Here is a 20,751-nt window from a genome sequence, read left to right as displayed (position 1 = left end):
GGAGAGTCACCTGCGTGCCTGGAGAGGTACTGTGACCCGAGATTACTTTGGCAGCCTGCTCAGCAACCCCATACATTCAAATTGCCTAATCTCTACTGATGACGGATAACAATCCAGAAACACGTGTCTAGAGATGGCCAGCACTAATCTGCACCTACCTGGTGAAACACTCAAGAGACTTTGCAAGTACACACACTTGGCGAACTGCATTTACCATGATGCCTAGGGGCGAACCTGCTGGGTGGTGAAGCATTGTGATCCCACATTTGTTTCCTGGGCCTTGTCAGAGCCCGCACTGCGCACCCAGTGCAGGAAGCACGGAAATATAGCAGCGCCTCGTCAGCCGAACTAACATCTCAGGCACTAATATACCTGATACTTCGCAGCATCACCCCAAATATAAAAAAAAAACAAGCATGTTCATGTTTACCTGCTTATGCATCATGATCCTGGACATGATCACCACACATGCATATTTATGATCCCAAGATGATGCACACACATATTGGGGTGATAAACAAAAAAAAAATACAGAACGGAGTGTCCAAAAGTAAATTACAACAGCTGAGACCACCTAAAAAAAGTGAGAAAATAATTAAATAAAACAAAAATGCGACAGGCAGAGGACAAAAGGGAGTGTTGTTGGGAGGCTGCAAAGGGGTAATTAAAGTCTTAGCGGTCAGCTAGCATCAGCGGTGAGAAGGAAGGGCCGGATAATCAATAGGGGAGGAGGGGATGAGGGAAGGGGTGGGGGAAAGCCGCGGGTGAGATAGAAATGCAGAGTGTGTACGGTGTGGTAAAGTCCAGGAAAAGCATTACAGAACGGAGTGGCCAAAAGTAAATTACAACAGCTGAGACCTCATAAAAAAAGTGAGGACAAAATTAAATAATACAAGAATGTGAAAGGCAGGGGACGAAAGGGAGTGTTGTTGGGAGGCTGCAAAGGGGAAATAAAGTGTCAGCGGTCAGCTATCGTTAGCGGTAAGAAGGAAGGGGAGGAGGGGATATGGGAAGGAGTGGGGGGAAAGCTGTGGGTGAGAGAGAAATGCAGAGTGAGTACGGTGTGGTAAAGTTCGGGAAAAGCAGCATACAGGGAATATAGCAAGGATGCATGTACTTCCATGGAGTACTAAAAGAAAACCAGTAACGGGCCCAAGGAAGCAGTGTGATCACTTTCGCGGTCGCTTTGATGTTCTCAGTGGCTGCGCGGCTCACTGAGAACATCAAAGCAGCCGTGAAAGGGATCATGCAGGCTGACAAATGGTGCGCGCGCCTCGCGCACATGCACTGTACCCGATCCGCCTGTAGACTTTGGGAGCACTTTCAGAAGCCCCACTAAATATCTTGCAAAGCATCGCTTATGCGATAGCTAGGCAAGACCTAAAAATGGGGTGATCTTGCAAGAAGAGGCACTTTCTCACAGTATGCATGCATAAAAAGAGAAAATGTAAGATTCAAAATTTTGAAACAGTCTATAAATGTCAACGAATGTGAAATTTTGAGAGCAAAATTAAATTGGTATCCTTATTTTGATTCGTGCCAGCGCTACAAGTACAGCAAACCGACTATTGTATAAAAGATTGGTGACCTCAACTGTAGCACTGGTATTCGCAGACAAAACAGAGATCATGCACAAGGAATCTAATATATTGCTTAGTCTTTTAGAAATTAAACCAAAAATCTGAAAAGCTCCAACCTTCCCACTAAAATAAACACTTAGATTTTTGCATATTTTTAGTTAATTAAATAAAACTTTTCCTAATGTGTATATTTACTTAGCTACACTTTTCTTGTATTTTGTTCACTGTTTTGAGGTTTGAAGTATAAAAAATGGTAAGGCTAGGGTCCCTGGCTTTCAGTAGTGATACACTAGGGGTGCACAGACTTGAAACGGCCGTCTCTCTCTCTCTCTCGCTCGCTCTCTCTACCTCCCACTCCCCCTCCCCCTCTTAGTCACTGTGTATCCCACACTCTACAATAATGCTTCTATCTCGTATAACTGTCTTCCAAGGTATAAAGAAAAAAGACTCATTAATAAAAGGCCGTTGGAGTCTTTGAAGCTTTCTGCAATGACCATGGTCTTGTCATCAATACATCTAAGACAAAGTTCATGGTCCTACACAAAAATAAATACGTCAGAGGGAAGGTGGTTATGGATGGGGTTCAACTGGAGCAGACCCAAGTATTTAGGGCCCGATGTAGGTGGTAAATACCCGGTCGGAAACGGCCGAATTCGGCCGTTTCCGACCGGTATTTGGCATCTTGAGATGTAGGGGGCCAGATTTTACAGATTCTGTAAATTTACCGATTCGGTAAATACTAAATCGGTATTTTTACCGATTCGGTAATTCCCAGATGTAGGTGGGACTCTTCTGAGTCCCAAAGGCCCTACAAATTCGGTATTTTACCACCCAATCCAATTGGGTGTTAAAATACCGAATTCAGGTGTGCATGCACATGTGTGCATGCACAATTAGCCATGTGACAGACAGACATGCCCTTAGGGCATGTCTGTGTGCCACATGGCGCACATGCCTATTTTTGGGGTGCCAGAGGGTGTCAAAGTGACACCCCCTGCACCCTTGTGAAATTCGGTAATGCCCATTCATTCCTATGGGCTTCAAAGCCCATAGGAATGAATGGGCATTACCGATTCGGTATTTACCGAATCGGTAAATACCGAATTCTTCCGATTCGGTATTCCATCTGGAATACCTACATACCCACCCCTTAGATTTACCCATTTTTAATTACCGAATCGGTAAAATTCGGTAATTAAAAATCTGTAAATCTATTCTACCTACATCTAGCCCTAGATTATCTGGGCATAACCTTATCATCCAAATTAGACTGGAAACAGCACACCAACCAGCTGGTCACGAATCACGCACAATTGACAGGAGCACTCACTAAGGAATTTTATTTATCTCATACCAGGCCAATCACCCTGGTTTTAAAGATTTATGACGCTAAAGTTGGAGCAGCAGTTCTTTATGGGGCGGAACTGTTGGGGCTCAGTAACTTAAAAAGGTTGACGGGTGCGCAAAAATTGAACATCACAGGCTTACCGGCTTCCACTCCATTGATCCCTCTCCACTATGACCTAGGGTCTCATGGGCTCGAGGATATGGCCAGATATAGATCGGTTGCCTACTGGAGGAGATTATGGGTCACTCCAGAACTCTCCCAGTATGCACGGGCCTTCCTCGAGGTGAGAGACTCCGATAAGGCCCATAAAATACTATGGATGAGGGAGGTAAAAGCAATATACAAGGCTATGGGATTATCTCCATTGTGGGATGACCCAGTAGGGAATCCCTTTCCACCTAGAAAAACATTTCGAGACCTGTACTGGAACATGCTTGAGGCAAAGAGATTTGGCCGCTGTATTGAACCATCTTTTACGGCAGATTTCCTAGAATTTAAGCATTCTCCGGCCTTTGAGGCATATTGGGATTGGATTACCATCCCAGGGGACAGGAAGAAATATCGTCAGATTAGGGTGGGGACATTACCACTAAATGCTCTCACTGCAAAATGGCGCGGGGGACAAGGTTCGGTCTGTCCCTTTTGTCCCGATCAGCGGGAAGTCATTGGGCACAATCTCTTTGCCTGTCCAGAATTTAAGGTACCTAGGAGATCTTGGTTAAAACCTATTTGTGTCCAGTTAGGTCTCAAAACGGGTTGTGAGGCTGTCAGGATTTTACGAACTGACAACTCCCAAGTCGTAGTTATAGCCATAGCTAAATTTCTCCACTGGATGTGGATAATTCGGGCTCGTAAAATGAGCCTACAGTAATTTCGGCCTAATGACACTTGAGACTGTAAAATGTACTTAGTGACTAATGTACCTAGTGATGAATTAAAAAAAAAATTTAATGAATGAAATGAATTATATATCCATGTGTTTTTTTTCAATTTTTTTTCTTCTTTTTAACATAACTTATTTAATGACTGTAATCTATGGTTTTTATGTTTGGCGGTAGGCCAATAATTGTTAATTGAGAGTTGAAGTGACGAACTGTGGATTTTACTAGCTGTCAATGAAGGGTAATTTTAAATTTTAAATTGTAACATTTTTTGAAAATGCCCAAGGCTGTAACTGTCTTTTATGATTGAAAAACATCGAAATAAAGGCTTTTTTGAATTTGACTCATTAATAGTATACAAACAGCTAACCTCATACAAAATACTGTATATGAAGTCTGAAATAAAGGAGGACTGTCGTAATGCATATTTTCCATAATCCAACAATGTAATTAATGAATATTGTGCTTTATGTCGATGCTGGAAAGGTTCATAGTATAAACCGATGCAAGAGACTCACCTGAGAAACTGGTTTTGCAGGTCTTGCCAGTATCCCTCCAATATAAATGGTGTTTGGAAGAAGAGGGCGTGCAAATTCAATGGAAAAGTCCGTGTTATACATCCAGAGTTCTGTTTTTTGGAAGAGCTCTGTAAGAACTGGTTTGGCTCCTTCTTGGAAATGGTCTTCGATTACTTTGTCAAACTTTCTGTGTATTAGATGATCGAACATTTTTGAGGTAACATACATGATAACGTTCTTCACACTCCCCCAGAAGTCCATCCGATCAGTTAAACATGACTTATACACTGGAACGTAGGACAAGGGGCTTGGGATGCCAATTTTTTGGGCACCCGCAAAAATTGAAGGAAAGAAAGAAACAAAGGGCAATCCCAGTTTTTCTACAAACAGGAAACAGCAAGGATTGTAGCTATCAACTATTACAATGTCAGGTTTCTCAGTTTGGAGGGAGTTGAAGATTTCAGATTGGTTCAGCAGGATGTTGCACTGGCTTGCAAAGTGACCCATAAGCCTCAGATAATCATATCTAGAGGGAATAAAAATCAAGAAATATGAAACATACAATCTCCTGCTAGTCACTTTGGCTCAAGATACTCAATGTTCTTATAAGCGTTATAAGCGTTAACCTGCCATGCAAATACAGTATACATTTATCTATAAAACCAATGAAACACTGGGGCATATTACCAAGCAATAGCGATAATTATTGCTATTGCTTGGTTAGCGATAAAAATTTATCGCCGCGCTGCGACGATTTTTATCGCAGATAAACCTTGCTATTAGCAAGGTTTATCTCTGAAACGATAAAAATCGGCCGAAATGCATGAATAGCGCTGTAAAGTCAGCGATATTCATGCATTACCGAGCGAATGCTCTTAGTCATGTTATCCACCTCCCATTGTATAACATGGCTAAGAACTGCTCAGGGCAGGTGTTAGCTTTTGGAGATATTCGCGCTTAGCGCGAATATCTCCAAAAGTTGGTAATAGGAGATAGCGATGATCTTGGCACGCCCACTTTGCATGTCATTAGTGATAAATTTCTCTGACATGCAAAGCGGGGCCCAAGATGGTCGTTATCTCTTACTAGCTGTCACTAACTGGTGTTAGCGACAGCTAGGTAATAGGGAAATAATGTTATCTCCGCTTTCTTGGCTTTTAAAGCCAAAAAAGCGAAGATAAATCCCTTGATAATATGCCCCCCTGTTTTTCATTGTATTCGGGTATTTTTGTAGTGTCCACTCAAACCCGCTGCTCATTGGGGCGCTTTACTATACAAAGGGATTTACATGCTGCTCAACGTTCATACAAACTTTCATGATGTATTAGAGGTAATCAGGGTATAGGACCTGATATAGATTTCAGCGGACTGGTTACTTCATCACAAACATAACAGATATGCTGTTTGCCATTTTCGAAGTAATTATATCCAATGGCATGTGTAATATGGCTGACAATATTGTCTCAATCAGGCCCTTTAGTTCCAATGCAGTGCACAGGGTTCTTTACAGCATGGGACATATAGTATCGGGTTAGATGGGTGGTCAGCAGTCCAGTGACAGTGGCGGCTTAGGAACGGTGCAGAGGAGCAGTTGGGAACTGGGTATATGTAATACCCTACTATCTCCAACAAATACCTAGAACTTCAATGCACAGTGTAGATAATATTGTTGCTGAATTTTGGTTGCCCAGTGAAATGATGAGATATTTTAGTAGAAGCAGCTTTCAAATGATTTGGTTCACTGGTCTCAGCATATATTGACAACTTTTATAATAATCAATAGAAGTTTTATACTCTCAAAGGGACAAGACAGCAAGCATTGTCATCATTGTCATCTTAAAACTATGTAACACTCACTACCACTCTCAAATACTGTAAGAACAAAATACGAACTGACCCACGCAATAGAGTATCCAAGGTGTATGCAGCCAGAATTCCCTGTGTGGTAAATGTTAGTCCACTTCGGGTAGTCTTGGATCTAATCTGTGCAGGAGAGGACCCACATTCTTGACCCAGTACACTTATTTAAACCTCATTTATTTAGTATCCTAGCACGAATAGTATGTAGGGGCTGCGTACCATACTCTAAATGTGTTTACACATGTGCTCCTGTCACCGCACAATATAAACATATAGAAATGATTGGAATGATTGAATTAACTTGCTAGCAATAAAAATCGTATAATACACAAATTAATTTAATTAATATACATTATAGTTGTGTTCTAATGTAGTTTTAATTGATAAGTCCCATTTATTCAATATAGTATATTATTATTAATATATTTATAATTAATTAAGGAACCATATTCATCAATTTAATAACTAGAAGCTTATGCAAAGTCTTTATGAATAAATTATGTAATTTCAGATGTAATGACTGTTCTTTGAATGCTATGATAAAAAAGTGATGTATTATGATAGTTTATAAGCTGCAGATGTGAAAGGCAAGTTAGAAATAATGCAGTGCATTTAGCGAGTTCACAACATTATGCATAGAGTTCTACGACATATAGTAATTTTTTTACGTGGCGCAAATGATAAATTTAAGTTATAACTATAACTTTAGAATTTCTACTGTTTGTGTAGTTTAAGTTTTGTTTTGTATTCAAATGTAATAAATGAAGATTTCCTAACTTAATATTATCGTTCAACTTTTTTCCCCCAGTGAATTTCAATGCTTTAAAAAAAAAAGATTTTCAAATCATATAGGGGAGTGCCATTGAGGTTAGTTTTGTAGAGTACAGTGGAGTGTCATAAAGTGTAGTGTTGTACAGTGTAGTTTCATGCAGCAGAGTGGCATAGAGTGGAGTGTTGTAGAGTGTCATGGCTTAAAGTGGAGAAGTGAAGAGTGGAGTAGCATAAAGTGGAAGGGTGTCGAGTGAAGTGGTGTAAAGTGGAGTGGCGTGTTGTAGACTAGAGTACAGTGGCGTAGAGTGTATTGGTATGTCCTAGAGTATAGTGACATGGGGGGTCATAGAGTGGCATGTCATAGAGTGTCTTACACTGGAGAGAAGTAGAGTGGCATAGACTGGAGTGGCATGTCGTTGAGGGGAGTGACGTGTCGTACTGTTGAGTGGCGTATCACAGACTGGAGTGACATGGATTGTCAGAGTGGAGTGGAGTGGAGTGTGACACAGTACATTGGCATGTTGTACTGTGGCTTCACATGTCATAGATTGCTACAATGGAGTTCAGTGGTGTGGCAGAGAGTATTGTGGTGTAGAGTGCAATGTCTTAGTGCCATGTCGTAGAGTGCTGTGTTGTAGAGTGCTGTGTCGTAGAGTACTGTGACATAGAGTGTTGTGGAATATAGTGGAGTGGTGTACAGTAGAGTGGCCTACAGTGGAATGGCCTACAGTGGAGTGGGATAGAGTCGAATGGCAGAGAGTGGAGTGGTGTAAAGTGAAGTGGAGTGGTGTAGTGTCTTTCTCTCAAAGGTCTAGCAAAGCAAGGTACATTTTTAACTGTCTTAATTATGGATTGAGTTAGTGCACTAACCTGTGTTGCCTTGATTTGTTTTCTGTGCTCTTATAATCCTCTCTTTTTGTTAGAGGGAGTCGGCAGCTGCGACCCCTGGCATACCCCTTGGGATCCCTGGCACTGCCTCTGCGACCCCTGACCTCATAGGTGGCAAAAGCAGTGCCAGGAATACAGGGGCAGCTCCAATCTCCTATTTTTTTGTCCATTGTTTATTGCAATATTAGTGAATAATATTTTACTATTTATTATTAGTGTAATAGAGTACAATTAACTGGGATATAACCCTCTCTGGTGGCTGAGGTAAGTAAGACATGCTTTTAAATGTATTTTAAGTGTGTGCTTATGGGTACTAGTAGGTTTACGTGAGAGCGAGTGCGTGCCTGTGGGAATGTGTATGAATATGTAAGAATGCGTGTGTGAGTAAAAGAAAGGGTAAAATGGTGCATGGTACCCGTGGCCTTTTGGTGAATTGACACTCATGGGCGGAGGCCAACTGGATGCCTAATTGTTGTTGCTGCATAAAGGTGCAGACAGCAGCACAACGGGAGCCAATAGCCCTCTGCGGACGAAGGATCTTATTTCAAGAGCAATGGAATCTTCAGGTAAGTAAGTCTTTAATTAGGTGGATCTTATTCATTTGTGAGAGACACAATAAGCAAGACCTGCTCAGTGGAATCCTTAAAGCCAAGAAACAGCTTTGAGATGAGGGCATGGTGTTTATAGTACCAACAGCGGCCCTAATATGTGACGTGCTAAAAACTTGCGAAATTTGAAGCACATCGCTTTTTTAGGAATTGGAAGGTCATGGTCACTACAAGGACCAAAGGGAGGCCTACATTTGTCAGGGCGAGGAGCTGGGGATCATGAATTTAGCATACAGATACAGGGGTATAGCATGAGAGTGGAGCGGCTGTCTGAGGGCATGCAACCAGAATTGCTTGTTGGGGTCGTTTGAGGCATGTTCACAAGCACAGCAGGTTATGACATAGACTCAATTTCTTATTGTATTTTAGATTTGTATTAGCTGCCATTATCTGGCATCTGCTCCCCAAGTGGGAATTACATGATTTAATGCTATTAATTCAAATACTTGTATTCACCCTCAATTGTTTCTTGAGCCAGACTTAATTATGAAATCAGATGTTGTGTAGACCAGAATGGCATTTTTAAAGCACTGAGCTGTTCTTAGAGAACAAGTCAAAGACCACAAAGCCCCTCCATGCGCTAGCGGATAGCCACAGCCGAACACCTCAGGTGTAAGTACTTGTGTAAGAGCAATATAAGTAGACGAAGGATATGTCCCTACCAAATAGATGAAGATAGACGAGATGTACCCGTGGAAGCTAAGAACCGATGTAAAAGAGGTAAGCGGTAAAATGGAAATTGATATATTTAGGGTGCTACTCTGTCCCCCGGGAGGGTCCCTGCCATACTCGGATAGAGAAAGGTCAATTACACACCTCTGCAATATGCATATTGGGACACCCGGCGGGAGGGTGCGGCTTAAAATAAGGGTAGGGTGATTGAATATAAGTTTCTCCGCCACATGCCGGCTATGGGCTTTCAAAAAACGGCGGGAACAGGACGGAGATTAGAACCTCCCAGAGACATAGATAAGTTTTTACAGCGAAGAACATTTATTCTCGCCTCGTAATCAAATACCACGTACCATACACGGGATACGAGTTCGGGAAATTACAATAAGTTAAAGAAAGCACAGAAGGGCAAATGGAGAGTGGCAGTTTAAGAGTGAACATAATACATACATTATAAATAGTGGCACATATTGTTTTCCCACTGTAGAAACCATCGAGTTTAATTGATCTGCACCAGACGCGAGAGGCGGTCCGGAAAGACAGTCTAACCACGGGGAACGAGGACTTTCTAATATCTGAAGGTAAGGGTGCAAGAGGGGGAAAGACTCCAAGAGATAGCAGCAACAAGATAAATAAGAAATAAAACCCATTCCTCTTTTACCTTAAATAGGAACTCACATGAAACAAATTCTAACTGTACCAATTGGAGTATCGAATGATTAGCCGCAAAAAGCAAAGCAATAAAAGAACTGAATATACAGCTTTTCTGGCCTATAAATAGAGGTAATGTTTATCTATCTGCCTATACCCTAATCTTTAAATGTAATACTGCAGCTATTGATTAGATCAATTTTAAACCTCCCACACAACAGGATTTTTTTGCCAACCACGTATGAAGTAACGAAAGATTGGGTGAACGCAAGGAATCCATACAATATTTTCTAGAGGTCAGTAGATAAAGATATCCATTAAGACCCTGTTATGCGATGAAGCTGGTCACTTACTATACCATAATGGAGGGACTAGAGATGATACAAGTTGTGAATACTGTGATTTTATTAAATGTATCCCAATACACATATAAGAGAATCATGAATGATATGTGACAAATATGTATACGCAAATTAAGAACCACACTGGTGAAAAGAGGTAATTCCCATTAAATCAGGGAAGAGTACATCAAGCAACAGTGCCAATATGTAACGACGCACAGGCACTTATTAGAAAGAAATATGAGAGATATGTTGATGTGAATATTTGTCCCTGGGAAAATTGGTAGTATATTAGCCCACAGTCCTGATATGTAATGACATAGAGGTATTAAAGAAACAAGAGAGAGATGCAGTCATAATTTGAGAAACGTCCTTGTGAAAATGTATACTGTCTATGAGACCAGAGAACGGTGTACCTTCAAGGTTTTGACATGGAATTACATACATGCACTTACTGATTCTCTTTCACTACACAGAGAGGAAACGGTTGTTTGCCTTTGAAGACCCCAATAAATAAAACTGTCCTGAGGAAGGTGTGACCATATCAACGGGCTACAACACCGAAACGCGTCAACGCACTTTTTTGCACTGAATTCAAACTTACCTAGGGGGCCCCTGAGATATTTTGTACTGTATTATATTAGGAGTCCCCCAAACATTTGTAAAAGGTTTTTTGAATCGATCACTCCGTAGCAATATTGAGTGCTTTATTGAATTTAAAGGGGTTATGTTGTTTATTTTGTTTGATTTGCGATATACTGTATAATTACTCTTATGGACTTGAAAAATGTATTGTGTTTTTCTTTTTTAATATGATATATATATATATGTATTGTCTCTTCTTTATATTTTATATATGTAAATGTATTAGGTTCTCTTTTGTTTTTAAAATTTTCTCATGAGATGTTCTTATATTGATGTGTTCAGTAGATTCATTTAGTATTCCTACTGAATTTTTAACAAATATATTTGTAATAAAAAGACTGTGAACGCTATGATCTAGTTTGTGACCGGTGATTCAGCTGACACTTTGAATGCTTGGGGTGAGTGAATGATATAATAATTGTGGCTAGAGTTTGCCTCTGTGACAATAGTTTCCAGGGATTGCCCTTTTGACTTTCAGTGTTACTAGTACCGTGTTCCCTGGAACCTGTGGGGTCTTCTCTCATTTTTTCTCACTGATGTGTACAGCTTTATGCTGGAGAGATTAAACTAAGTTCTTTGTAGGTCTCCTTTGAAACCTACTTTTCGTGATCCAATTGTAAAATAGATGCAATGAAGACCTTAGGCTTCAGTGAAGAACAACTTACAAAAATTTTGAGCTCCAATAGAAGTGGTAATCAAATAACTGTGATCCCAAATGGGGGTGAGAAATGGAACCAGTTAGTGAACCTTAAAAAGAAAAACATTCGTACTGAACTACATGCTGAATTCATGACTCAGTATGTTAGAGCAGGAACTATCCCAGTTGGGCTCCAGATACGTAATGAGCCGGGACTCTTTGTCAACAATCCCAAATTCTTAGAAACCTGGACATTCATTTCGAACAGGTGTAGTAGGGATTGGATGCGCCTAATAATAGAAACAGCACAGAGCACCATCCTGATAGAGAAGAGGGAGATAGAAGAACTAGAAAAGGGCCTAATGGACACTAACATACTAGAAAATGCAAAAAAGAAGATAGAAGAAATAAACCAAGACATGAATGGGTATTACGAATACTTAAACAATAAAAAAAAAAAAGTTAAGAAAGGACATTAATAGGTTCAGCCAAGAGGCAATCTATCCTTTCCTCAAAAAAGATTACTACACTGAAAAACCAGAAAAGAACTGGGAAAGAGGACCCAGGGTTAGGTTTCAACAAAGACGACCAAGACACATGAACTTTTCAGGTTCGTCAGCAAGCAGTGGGGGGGAAGAGGATATACCACAGAGAGAAGAAGCAACATATATTCATCCAAACAGAGAATATGACGATTTTTTAGATCAGCGCCCACAGAGACCCCAAAGGGGATTCTCAAACAGGGGAAGGGGCTCATTCTCAAGGAAACCAACCATGAGAGACCAGGATCAGGAGTTTCAAAACAACCAAGCACCTCAAGAATACAAGAGGACACGGAACAAGGTTTATTGGAGATAGGGACCACCCCAATCATAAACTTATCCTGTAGAAGTTTGACAAAAACTGAGGAGGAAGTTTTAAGAATGGGATTTAGTTTTGTCCCCACGGCGGGCATTAATAAATTCCAATTAGAGAAAGACCTACGATCTTTCTTTAGAAAAATAAGGCTACGCAGATTTTTTGAGACTAGGCCAGAGAGGGATCCTCCTGCAGACTCAGGTTTGAGGGCCAAATCTACTTTCACTCCGAGCTTAGGAATGGTAGACAAAAACATAGACATTTTTGAAAGTATGGTAAAAATGGAAATTGGAAAGATAGTTGAGAAAAAGCTTTACCAAACACAGAATATCTCTAAAAACCAGAGGGAAGCCTTAGACTCCCTTGCCCAGGGCACGCTTATAACTATTAAGCCAGCAGACAAGGGGGTGGGGGTTGTAGTTTTTAACACATCGGATTATGAACAGAAGCCAATATCTCTTCTGTCTAACAAAGAACATTACACCAAAGTATCTCAAAGTAGAATGGATACTTTAAAACGGGAAGTGGAGTCATTTTTATATACTGCTAAAGCTAATGGTACGATTAGTGAGGAGGAATTCAAATTTCTACACAATGAGAGCCCGAAAACACCTGCCTTTTATGGATTACCAAAAGTCCACAAGAGCATGGAGGATCCACCTCTAAGACCAATAGTCGCCTCCATTGACTCCTTATTAGAGCCTCTTAGCAAATACGCAGATAGGTATCTAAAGCCATTAGTTCAACAACAAAAGTCCTACATAAAAGACACCTCCGACATGATCACCAGGGTGGAGGGTTTGCCCTTCCGGGAAGATCACGAGTATATGGTGACTCAAGATGTAGATCACTATATACAAACATACCAAAACAAGACACAATAAATGTGAAGACATGGCTTGGCAGTTCGGGCTGGACTGTTCCCATGAGGCACAGGGTCAGACTGATTTGCATATAGCCATGTCTGAACTGGGGTGGCAGAGTGGGCTAAAGAACGGTGATGGATTAAACCCAGATCTTTTGACTGGGTGTGAGTGTTTGATTGATTCAGATGCTCCGTCCATCACCACCCCCTTTTGTACCGCAGTGCCTCACAGTGCGGCAGGCGTTTCTACTCCGGCACTTGATGTGTCACTGCCATACAGTGCGGCCGACAATCCTCCTCCGGCCCCTGATGTGTCAGTAGCACACAGTGCCGCAGCCGATACTGCAACACCCACATGTGGGGCAGAACAGTGAACACACATACGAGGACGAGGACATGGATGGTATTGTTGTCAGAAAGAGGCACTAGCATTCATTACTGCTACCTGGCCTGTTTCTGAATGGTGCCGCACATCTGGTGGGATGAGAGTGACCGTGTGCTACATTGCCTACTGCGTTCCAGGTGCCGTGGACACTACAACAGGGACACATGCATTAGTCACTTCCTGGGCCGGACATGGACTGAACCAGGCCCAGAGCCCCCGAGTCATTGTTGCAAGCCCTGCACTGGTCCAGCGTATACCAGGCCAGATCACTTCGCTAACGCTCTGAAGGGGGGGGGCCCACATAGCTACCTGTCGCAGGCGCACTCGCTGGTGGTGTGCAGGTCACTGGTCAAGTTGTCAGCATGTCAACGCCACTCCCAGACGGCAGGTTTGCACGAAACCATATCCATCCGGCACAGATATCACAGGCCATGTGACCCCGCAAATATAAGGGGCCGACTACGTCACATTTCCCTCTGCCGGTGGTGACTGGATGACGGACGCTCCACGGTGCTCAATCATAAATGGCCCATGAGTTACTGCTCACAGGGTTGGTGGCACCCGAAGCCTTGCGGCCGTCAGGTGCCTACCACCACGTGGCGCTGACTGGTGTCGCACAGGGATAGTGGCACCCGGGACCTACCACCACGTGGCACTGACTGGCGTTGCACAGGGCTAGTGGCACCCGTAATAGCTGAGCGGGTGTGAAGCCTGCGATGATGACGCGTTCACTGATGTGGTCTCCACCATTGATGACTCAGCGCCATGTGTGGGACGTGATGGGCCGCGGGCGGCCCGCATGATGTGGACCATGCCATGGTGGTGTCACCGGGGCCTGGAGCTTTCAAGGGCACGTAGTGTCCCTACGGATGGACACACTGGTGGCAGCAGGTAAGCATTCGTGCCTGTGTGTGCAGCAGCGGCAGTGTCTCTCTCTCTCTCTCTCTCTCTTCCTTCCTTTCCTTCTCTCTCTCTCACTCTCTCTCCCTTCCTTTTCTTCTCTCTCTCTCTCTCACTCTCTCTCCCTTCCCTTTCTCTCTCTCTCTCTCTCTCTCTCTCTCTCTCTCTCACCCTTCCCTCTCTCTCTCCCTTTCCTCCCTCTCTCTCTCTCCCTTCCTTTCCTTCTCTCTCTCACTCTCTCTCTCTCCCTTCCTTTCCTTCCCTCTCTTTCTCTCTCTGGCTCACTTTCCTTCTCTGTTTCTCTGCGTCTCGCCCCATTGATATGCGCATGACACACATCCTGTTTTTTGTGCTTTCTTTTCCAGGCTGTGTTGTCGAGTTTGTCCCTGACAGAACCAACAGGAGTCTTCCGCATTGGTGTTTTGTGTTGTGTTCAATAGAGGTCTTGGTTGTTACTTCAGTGCTGTCTGACTGTTTCTCGTTCTTCTGGCCACACATGTGTATTTATTTTGGCAATGTGTGTCATTATGCATTTGTTGTGGCTCTTGTGTTGTGCACGGTATGTGTATGTCCGGGGGGTGGGGCCGGGAGGGACCTGGGGTGGTTGCAGTGGGTGTTGTGGCCCTCATAGGTATCCGCAGTGCATGTTCATTGTTTCCATTGCATCTGTGGGTCTTCAGGTGTGGCTTTGGGTTGGGCTCCATTTTATGATGCAGGTAGTCGTCCTGCTTAACACCAGCAAAAGGCAGGTGTTCATTCCCTGCTGCTACCGCATCTTATTGCCTGTTTTCGTTTTGCAACGCAGATCTGGCGGTTCGTTGTGAAAATGGTGTTGTGCTTTTTCGTGTGTTTTTGCAGAGGAACGCCTAGTCTGCATCTCATTAGGGTTAGTTGGTGGTGTCCACCGTGGAGATAAATTTGGGGGCAGTTATCGGGGGAATACAGGCGATGTCTGCAGTTTGCACCAGCTTGTAAATTGGGTGTTAGATCTATCTCCACTTTTGATGTGTTAAGGTGGGGATAAATCGGAGTTGAGTTCTTTTTGAATATTCCACATAGTCTAAACGACCAGAAAACATAGTGTAAAGTCTGTTAAAAACATAGGTTAAGATAAGTCAATTCTTAATAAAATATCATGCACTTGTAAATTATATATGGGTGCTCTGGGCGGGAATCCGCACCAGCTCATCTTTAGAGGGGCTGTAAGAACACACGGGGCAAATGTAAAGTACTAAGGGCCAGATGTAGGTAATCCCAGTTTACCGACTCTTAAATACCGAATCATTCCGATTCGGTATTTCAGATTCGGAAAACGGGATGTAGGTAAAAAATCTGTAAAAAATACTGAGTCAGTAACATTCGGATTCTTCGTATCGGTATTTACCAAATCGGTAAATACCGAATTTCATGAAATTCTGTATTTTTTAGGATTCCTACATCTCGATAGTCATTTTTTACCATTTCTTATTTACCGAATTTTGTAAATAAGGATTCGGAACATTTCGAATCGGTAGAATACCGACTCGCATTTACCGATTCGGTCGAATTTTGACCCCTATATCTCATTTTCCAAATACCGGTTGGTAACGGCCAAAATTACTGAATTTCGGCCATTACCGACCGGTATTTGCCTACCTACATCTGGCCCTAAATGTGTAGGGCATGAATACTATTCATAATGAGCCAGTTATTTCTTCCAAGCCTTCCGGACTATCCAATCTGGCTGCTGCAGTATCCGTGACCTTCACTAAGTGGGCAGTACGTTTGCTTTCCTTCTCCTGGAAGCAATGGTTCTCTAAATGTTGGTCTTAGCAGTAGCATCTCTTCCACTCAAAGCTGGGGCTAGTGCATTGTATGTGGGCCAGAAATTCCTTTGGGAAAGGGCAGAACCAGCAGCAAATGTTAGCCCGTGGATAATTCCAGCTTTGAGCCACTTGCATCAAAGAGAACCATTGTAAATTGTAAAAACTTGATTTTACAATTAAGTGATATGAGGAGTGATATTTAGAATTGTGGTTTCAGGTCCATGTAGGTGGTAAGTCCATTTCAATTATGGGCTTTCAATTGAAGGGTCACAGGGTCTTTATTTGCAGCCAGCTTTTTTACAGTCTATCCCAAAACAATATATTTAAATACAGTGGATGGATCAATTTGAGCTCTTCTGAACTCCTCTGCAATAGCATCGGCTTCGGCATTCTGTGATTTATTTCAAAATTTTAATAATGAGGCCCTCTGTACAAATGTCTGTTCTATGATGCTTATATCCAATCTTATATGGGGGTCTCTCATGGAATTTGGGGGCCTCAAAAGTTGACAAAAGAGTGAAGTGAAGTAAGTGAAGGGGTTTTGTAGAGCACGACTGCTGCCCGAGGGCGTCCAAGCGCTGAATAGAGATAATAGAACTCTGAGAGACGGGGGGAGAAATCCAGGTGGGGAGCTAATTTCTGAAGAGGAATGTTTTTAGTTCTTTACGGAAGGATGAGAGGATAGGGTTGGACCTTAGTGAGAAGGGAAGGGAGTTCCATAATTTGGTTTGATTCTTGTTTAACCAGTCTCTGAATTTATCTGGAAAGGGTAGGAGACCATAATTCAGTGATGGTAGAAATTTAGTTTTGATAACTTGCAATAGTGGCAAGAGAGAAGGGCCTGTGATCACTATTTTGAAAAGCCCAACCGGTATCGCTGAAGCACATTTTTTTGTAGGGCAGACATTTGAGTGCTGTGTGCGGCGGAAGATTGAAATTCGATTCCCAGGTGTTGTAGGAATTGATCATATTAATTGTATGCTCTCCAAGTTTTCAAAACCAATGATGCATCTTGCTGATCCTTGTGTACGTGACACATTTCGTTTTTTTCTGGTTTATTTCTAATTAATTTCACTTGCAATAAATGCTCAATTTATTGAGGGAGGATTGGAGCCTAATTGCCGAGAACTCCAATGGTACAGCATCGTCTGTGTATTGTATCGTATACAGGGTTTGGCCATTAAGCCTTTGTGGGCAAGATTTTTGAATATTTAGAGTAGACTCACTTTCACCCGTGAATAACTGAAAGAGAATTGAGGCCAACACAGCGTTTTAGCCCTTTATCTATCCAGATTCTCTTAGAAAGAGTACCTTCATTGTCAACGCGGATGTTAGCTGCGGAGAGTGTTTAGAGACGGGTTTAGATTTTCCTTGACTGACGCTTGAGGAAGGAGAAAGTAGTGAAAGTTTCCCTTTGGTAAATAAGAAAACCGAGCAAACCCCTGGACATCTTAGTGGGCGCCTTTAGTCATTTTAGGGGCACGTGAAGTGTGTACCGAACGGGGAATCCATCCCGCTGCCTGGGATTGGATTATTTCCCCTATGAACTGAGTTTGAAGTACCCTTTTCCTGATGAAGCCATAAGAGACGACTGGCTGAAACGCGACCGCAACTGCGTCGACACCATTTTGTTAAGGAGTACCCATAAGTTTTCAATGTAATTTATGCTTGATTACATGCGCCCTGATAAATATATATTTTTTTAGAGGAGTTATACCTCTGGCGCTGCTAGGACTTCCTTTGATGTGTATCACTTTGAGTTAGGAGTGGATACCGTGAGGATTTTGTATATTCCTTTAGGGTACACATATATATATACTTTTTTGTATATGTAGTGTATATATTGTATATGTGATGTATATATATTGTATGCTGTATTGGGATGTATGACGTAACATCGCATACTTTTTCAACGCACACCATTACACCGCAATTTTTACAACGCAGGATCCTTTACAACGAAAGCCTTTTCAACGCATGACATTACATAGCAGATGCTATTACAATGCATGCCATTACAACGTAAGTCTAGGTAAGTATATTATTTATTTAACAAATGTAATTAATAAATATTTACTTAATTTTATTTATTAAGTTAATTTTTTATTAATATATTTGTAAATATATTTATATATTTTTTAAAAATAGTGTAGATGTTTAAAAATAATATTCAAAATCCAGTTAGTGTAAAACCCAAACCCAGCCCTGATCCCTAAAAATACCCCTGTACCCCATAACCCAAACCGAGCCCTGAACCCTAAAAATACCTCTGGTCCCATAACCCAAACCCAGCCCTGAACCCTAAAAATACCCCTGTACCCCATAACCCAAACCCAGCCCTGAACCCTAAAAATACCCCTGTACCCCATAACCCAAACCCAGCCCTGAACCCTAAAAATACCCCTGTACCCCATAACCCAAACCTAGCCCTGAAACCTAAAAATACCCCTGTACCCCATAACCCAAACCCATCCCTGAACCCTAAAAATACCCCTGTACCCCATAACCCAAACCCAGCCCTAAACCAAAAAAATACCCCTGTACCCCATAACCCAAACCTAGCCCTTAACCCTAAAAATACCCCTGTACCCCATAACCCAAACCTAGCCCTGAACCCTAAAAATACCCCTGCACCTCATAACCCAAACCCAGCCCTGACCCCTAAAAATACCCCTGTACCCATAACCAAAACCCAGCCCTGAACCCTAAAAATACCCCTGTACCCCATAACCCAAAACTATATATATAAAATAATAAAAAATATTATAAAAATGTTTAAATTAAATGATATACTTACCTATACTTACATTGGAATTGCATGCGTTGTAATAGCATCTGCTATGTAATATCATGCGTTGTAAAGGCATTCGTTGAAAAGGATCCTGCGTTGTAATGGTGTGCATTGAAAAAGTATGCGTTGTAAAATCTGCGTTGAAACGGTTGTATACCGTTGTATTGTTTATGGAGATGAATGCTAGTTAGGTTGTTACATGGTTGTACAGTCCTTTTGTTTATATACAGTAATTGTTGATATTATTTAAAAAAAATGTGTTCTTGTGCGCCACCTTGTCTTTTGACACGTATATATGGCTTTATAAACTTGTGAACATTAATGATTTCAAATATTTGTAGCCAACAGGACAATTAATTATATCTTGTTTGCAATTAAATGTTGGATTGATCCCTCAGTACCATTTTCTTTACTTTTACATCTTTTGATGTCCCTTGCTCAGTTATGGGAGGGTGATTTGGGCAGAACCCCAATATATTTTTCTAGTTAAGCCTTTGTGGGCAAGATTTTTGAATATTTAGAGCAGACTCACTTTCACCTGTGAATAACTGAAAGAGAATTGGGGCCAACGCAGCGTTTTAGCCCTTTATCTATACAGATTCTCTTAGAAAGAGTACCTTCATTGTTCAGTTCGACTTGAACCCAATAATTGGAGTACAAACTCCATCTACCGCACCTAGAAAAAAGTCTACCTCACCCTTTTCTCAACACACCTCTCTCCAACCCACTTCTCTCTACCACTCTCCGCTCCAACCCCTCCATCTATAACTCTTTACCTGCTTTTTTTGCCTTAACAGTCTCATTGCACTTTACTGCTCGGTTTTCATCTCACTCTCTCTAGCTCTCTTCTCTGTAATTCACCTATCTCTGAAACTCATCTTTCTCTTTATCTCACTTCTCTCACTCTCCCTGTACTTCAACTCTCTCTACCTGTCTCTCAACCCTCTCTCCACTTTGCTCTCTCAAACCATCCTGTCTTAATACCTAATTTCCCTCTATATTTCAAAACTCTACTTTACTTCTTTCTAACCCACCTTTGTCTCTCCCTACCCAATCTCCTAATTTGCCCCATCATTTTTGCTACTTCGCCTCTCCACGTCTTCTCTTCATATCTATTCTATTATTCCTCGCTTCATACCCTCTCCTACCTCTTTTTCTCTGTCATCACACATTAATCTATTGAACCTTCTCTATTTAAATGTAACTTCTACTCCCTGATTCCTTCTCTACTTTTCTTTATACATCTATCTACCTCACATACCTCTACATCTCTATGCACCTCACAACACACTCTCTCCCTATTTGTCTGTATCAACCTCACCTCTGTTTTCTCTACCTTGGCTCTGATTCTCTAACTTTTCTCATTACATCCCATCCCTGTTTCTACCCTTCAACATTTTCTCTCTACGTCACTAATATCTTGACCTAAGATGTGTTTTTATGCCTCTGCTCTGATCATATAAACCCGTTCCTTTCCTCATCACTTTCCCTACCTTGAATTTCTCTATACTTCTCTCATCTTTTGGAGTGCGCCACCCTTTTCCCTATTTTTATCTCACTCGACCTCCCTCTAAAGCCTTACACTCCATCTCTGATCTTTACCTTATCTTTATCCATAACTTCCGTCTCCTTAATCTCTTTCATTAGAACATACACTTGACACCTCTTTCCAACTCCTGTCTCCCTCCGCCTACAGTTTCATTTAGCAAAGTCAAAGGCTGTTTTTTAGCCTATGCAGTGCACACAT

General features: G+C 41.8%; 1 protein-coding gene across 1 annotated transcript in view; it reads right to left on the bottom strand.

Moving 5' to 3' along the window:
- LOC147726410 (UDP-glycosyltransferase 3A1-like) overlaps positions 1-20,751 on the bottom strand; it is a 351,985-nt gene that overhangs the window by 159,797 nt on the left and 171,437 nt on the right. Inside the window, exon 4 of the mRNA XM_086960533.1 lies at positions 4,328-4,853. Within this exon, the coding sequence (XP_086816659.1) occupies positions 4,328-4,853 (526 nt within the window). The remainder of the gene's footprint in view (positions 1-4,327; positions 4,854-20,751) is intronic.

The sequence above is a fragment of the Lissotriton vulgaris genome, chromosome 3_1, assembly GCF_964263255.1.
Source record: "Lissotriton vulgaris chromosome 3_1, aLisVul1.2, whole genome shotgun sequence".
Lineage (NCBI taxonomy): Eukaryota > Metazoa > Chordata > Amphibia > Caudata > Salamandridae > Lissotriton > Lissotriton vulgaris.
This window is presented reverse-complemented; position numbering and strand designations above follow the sequence as displayed.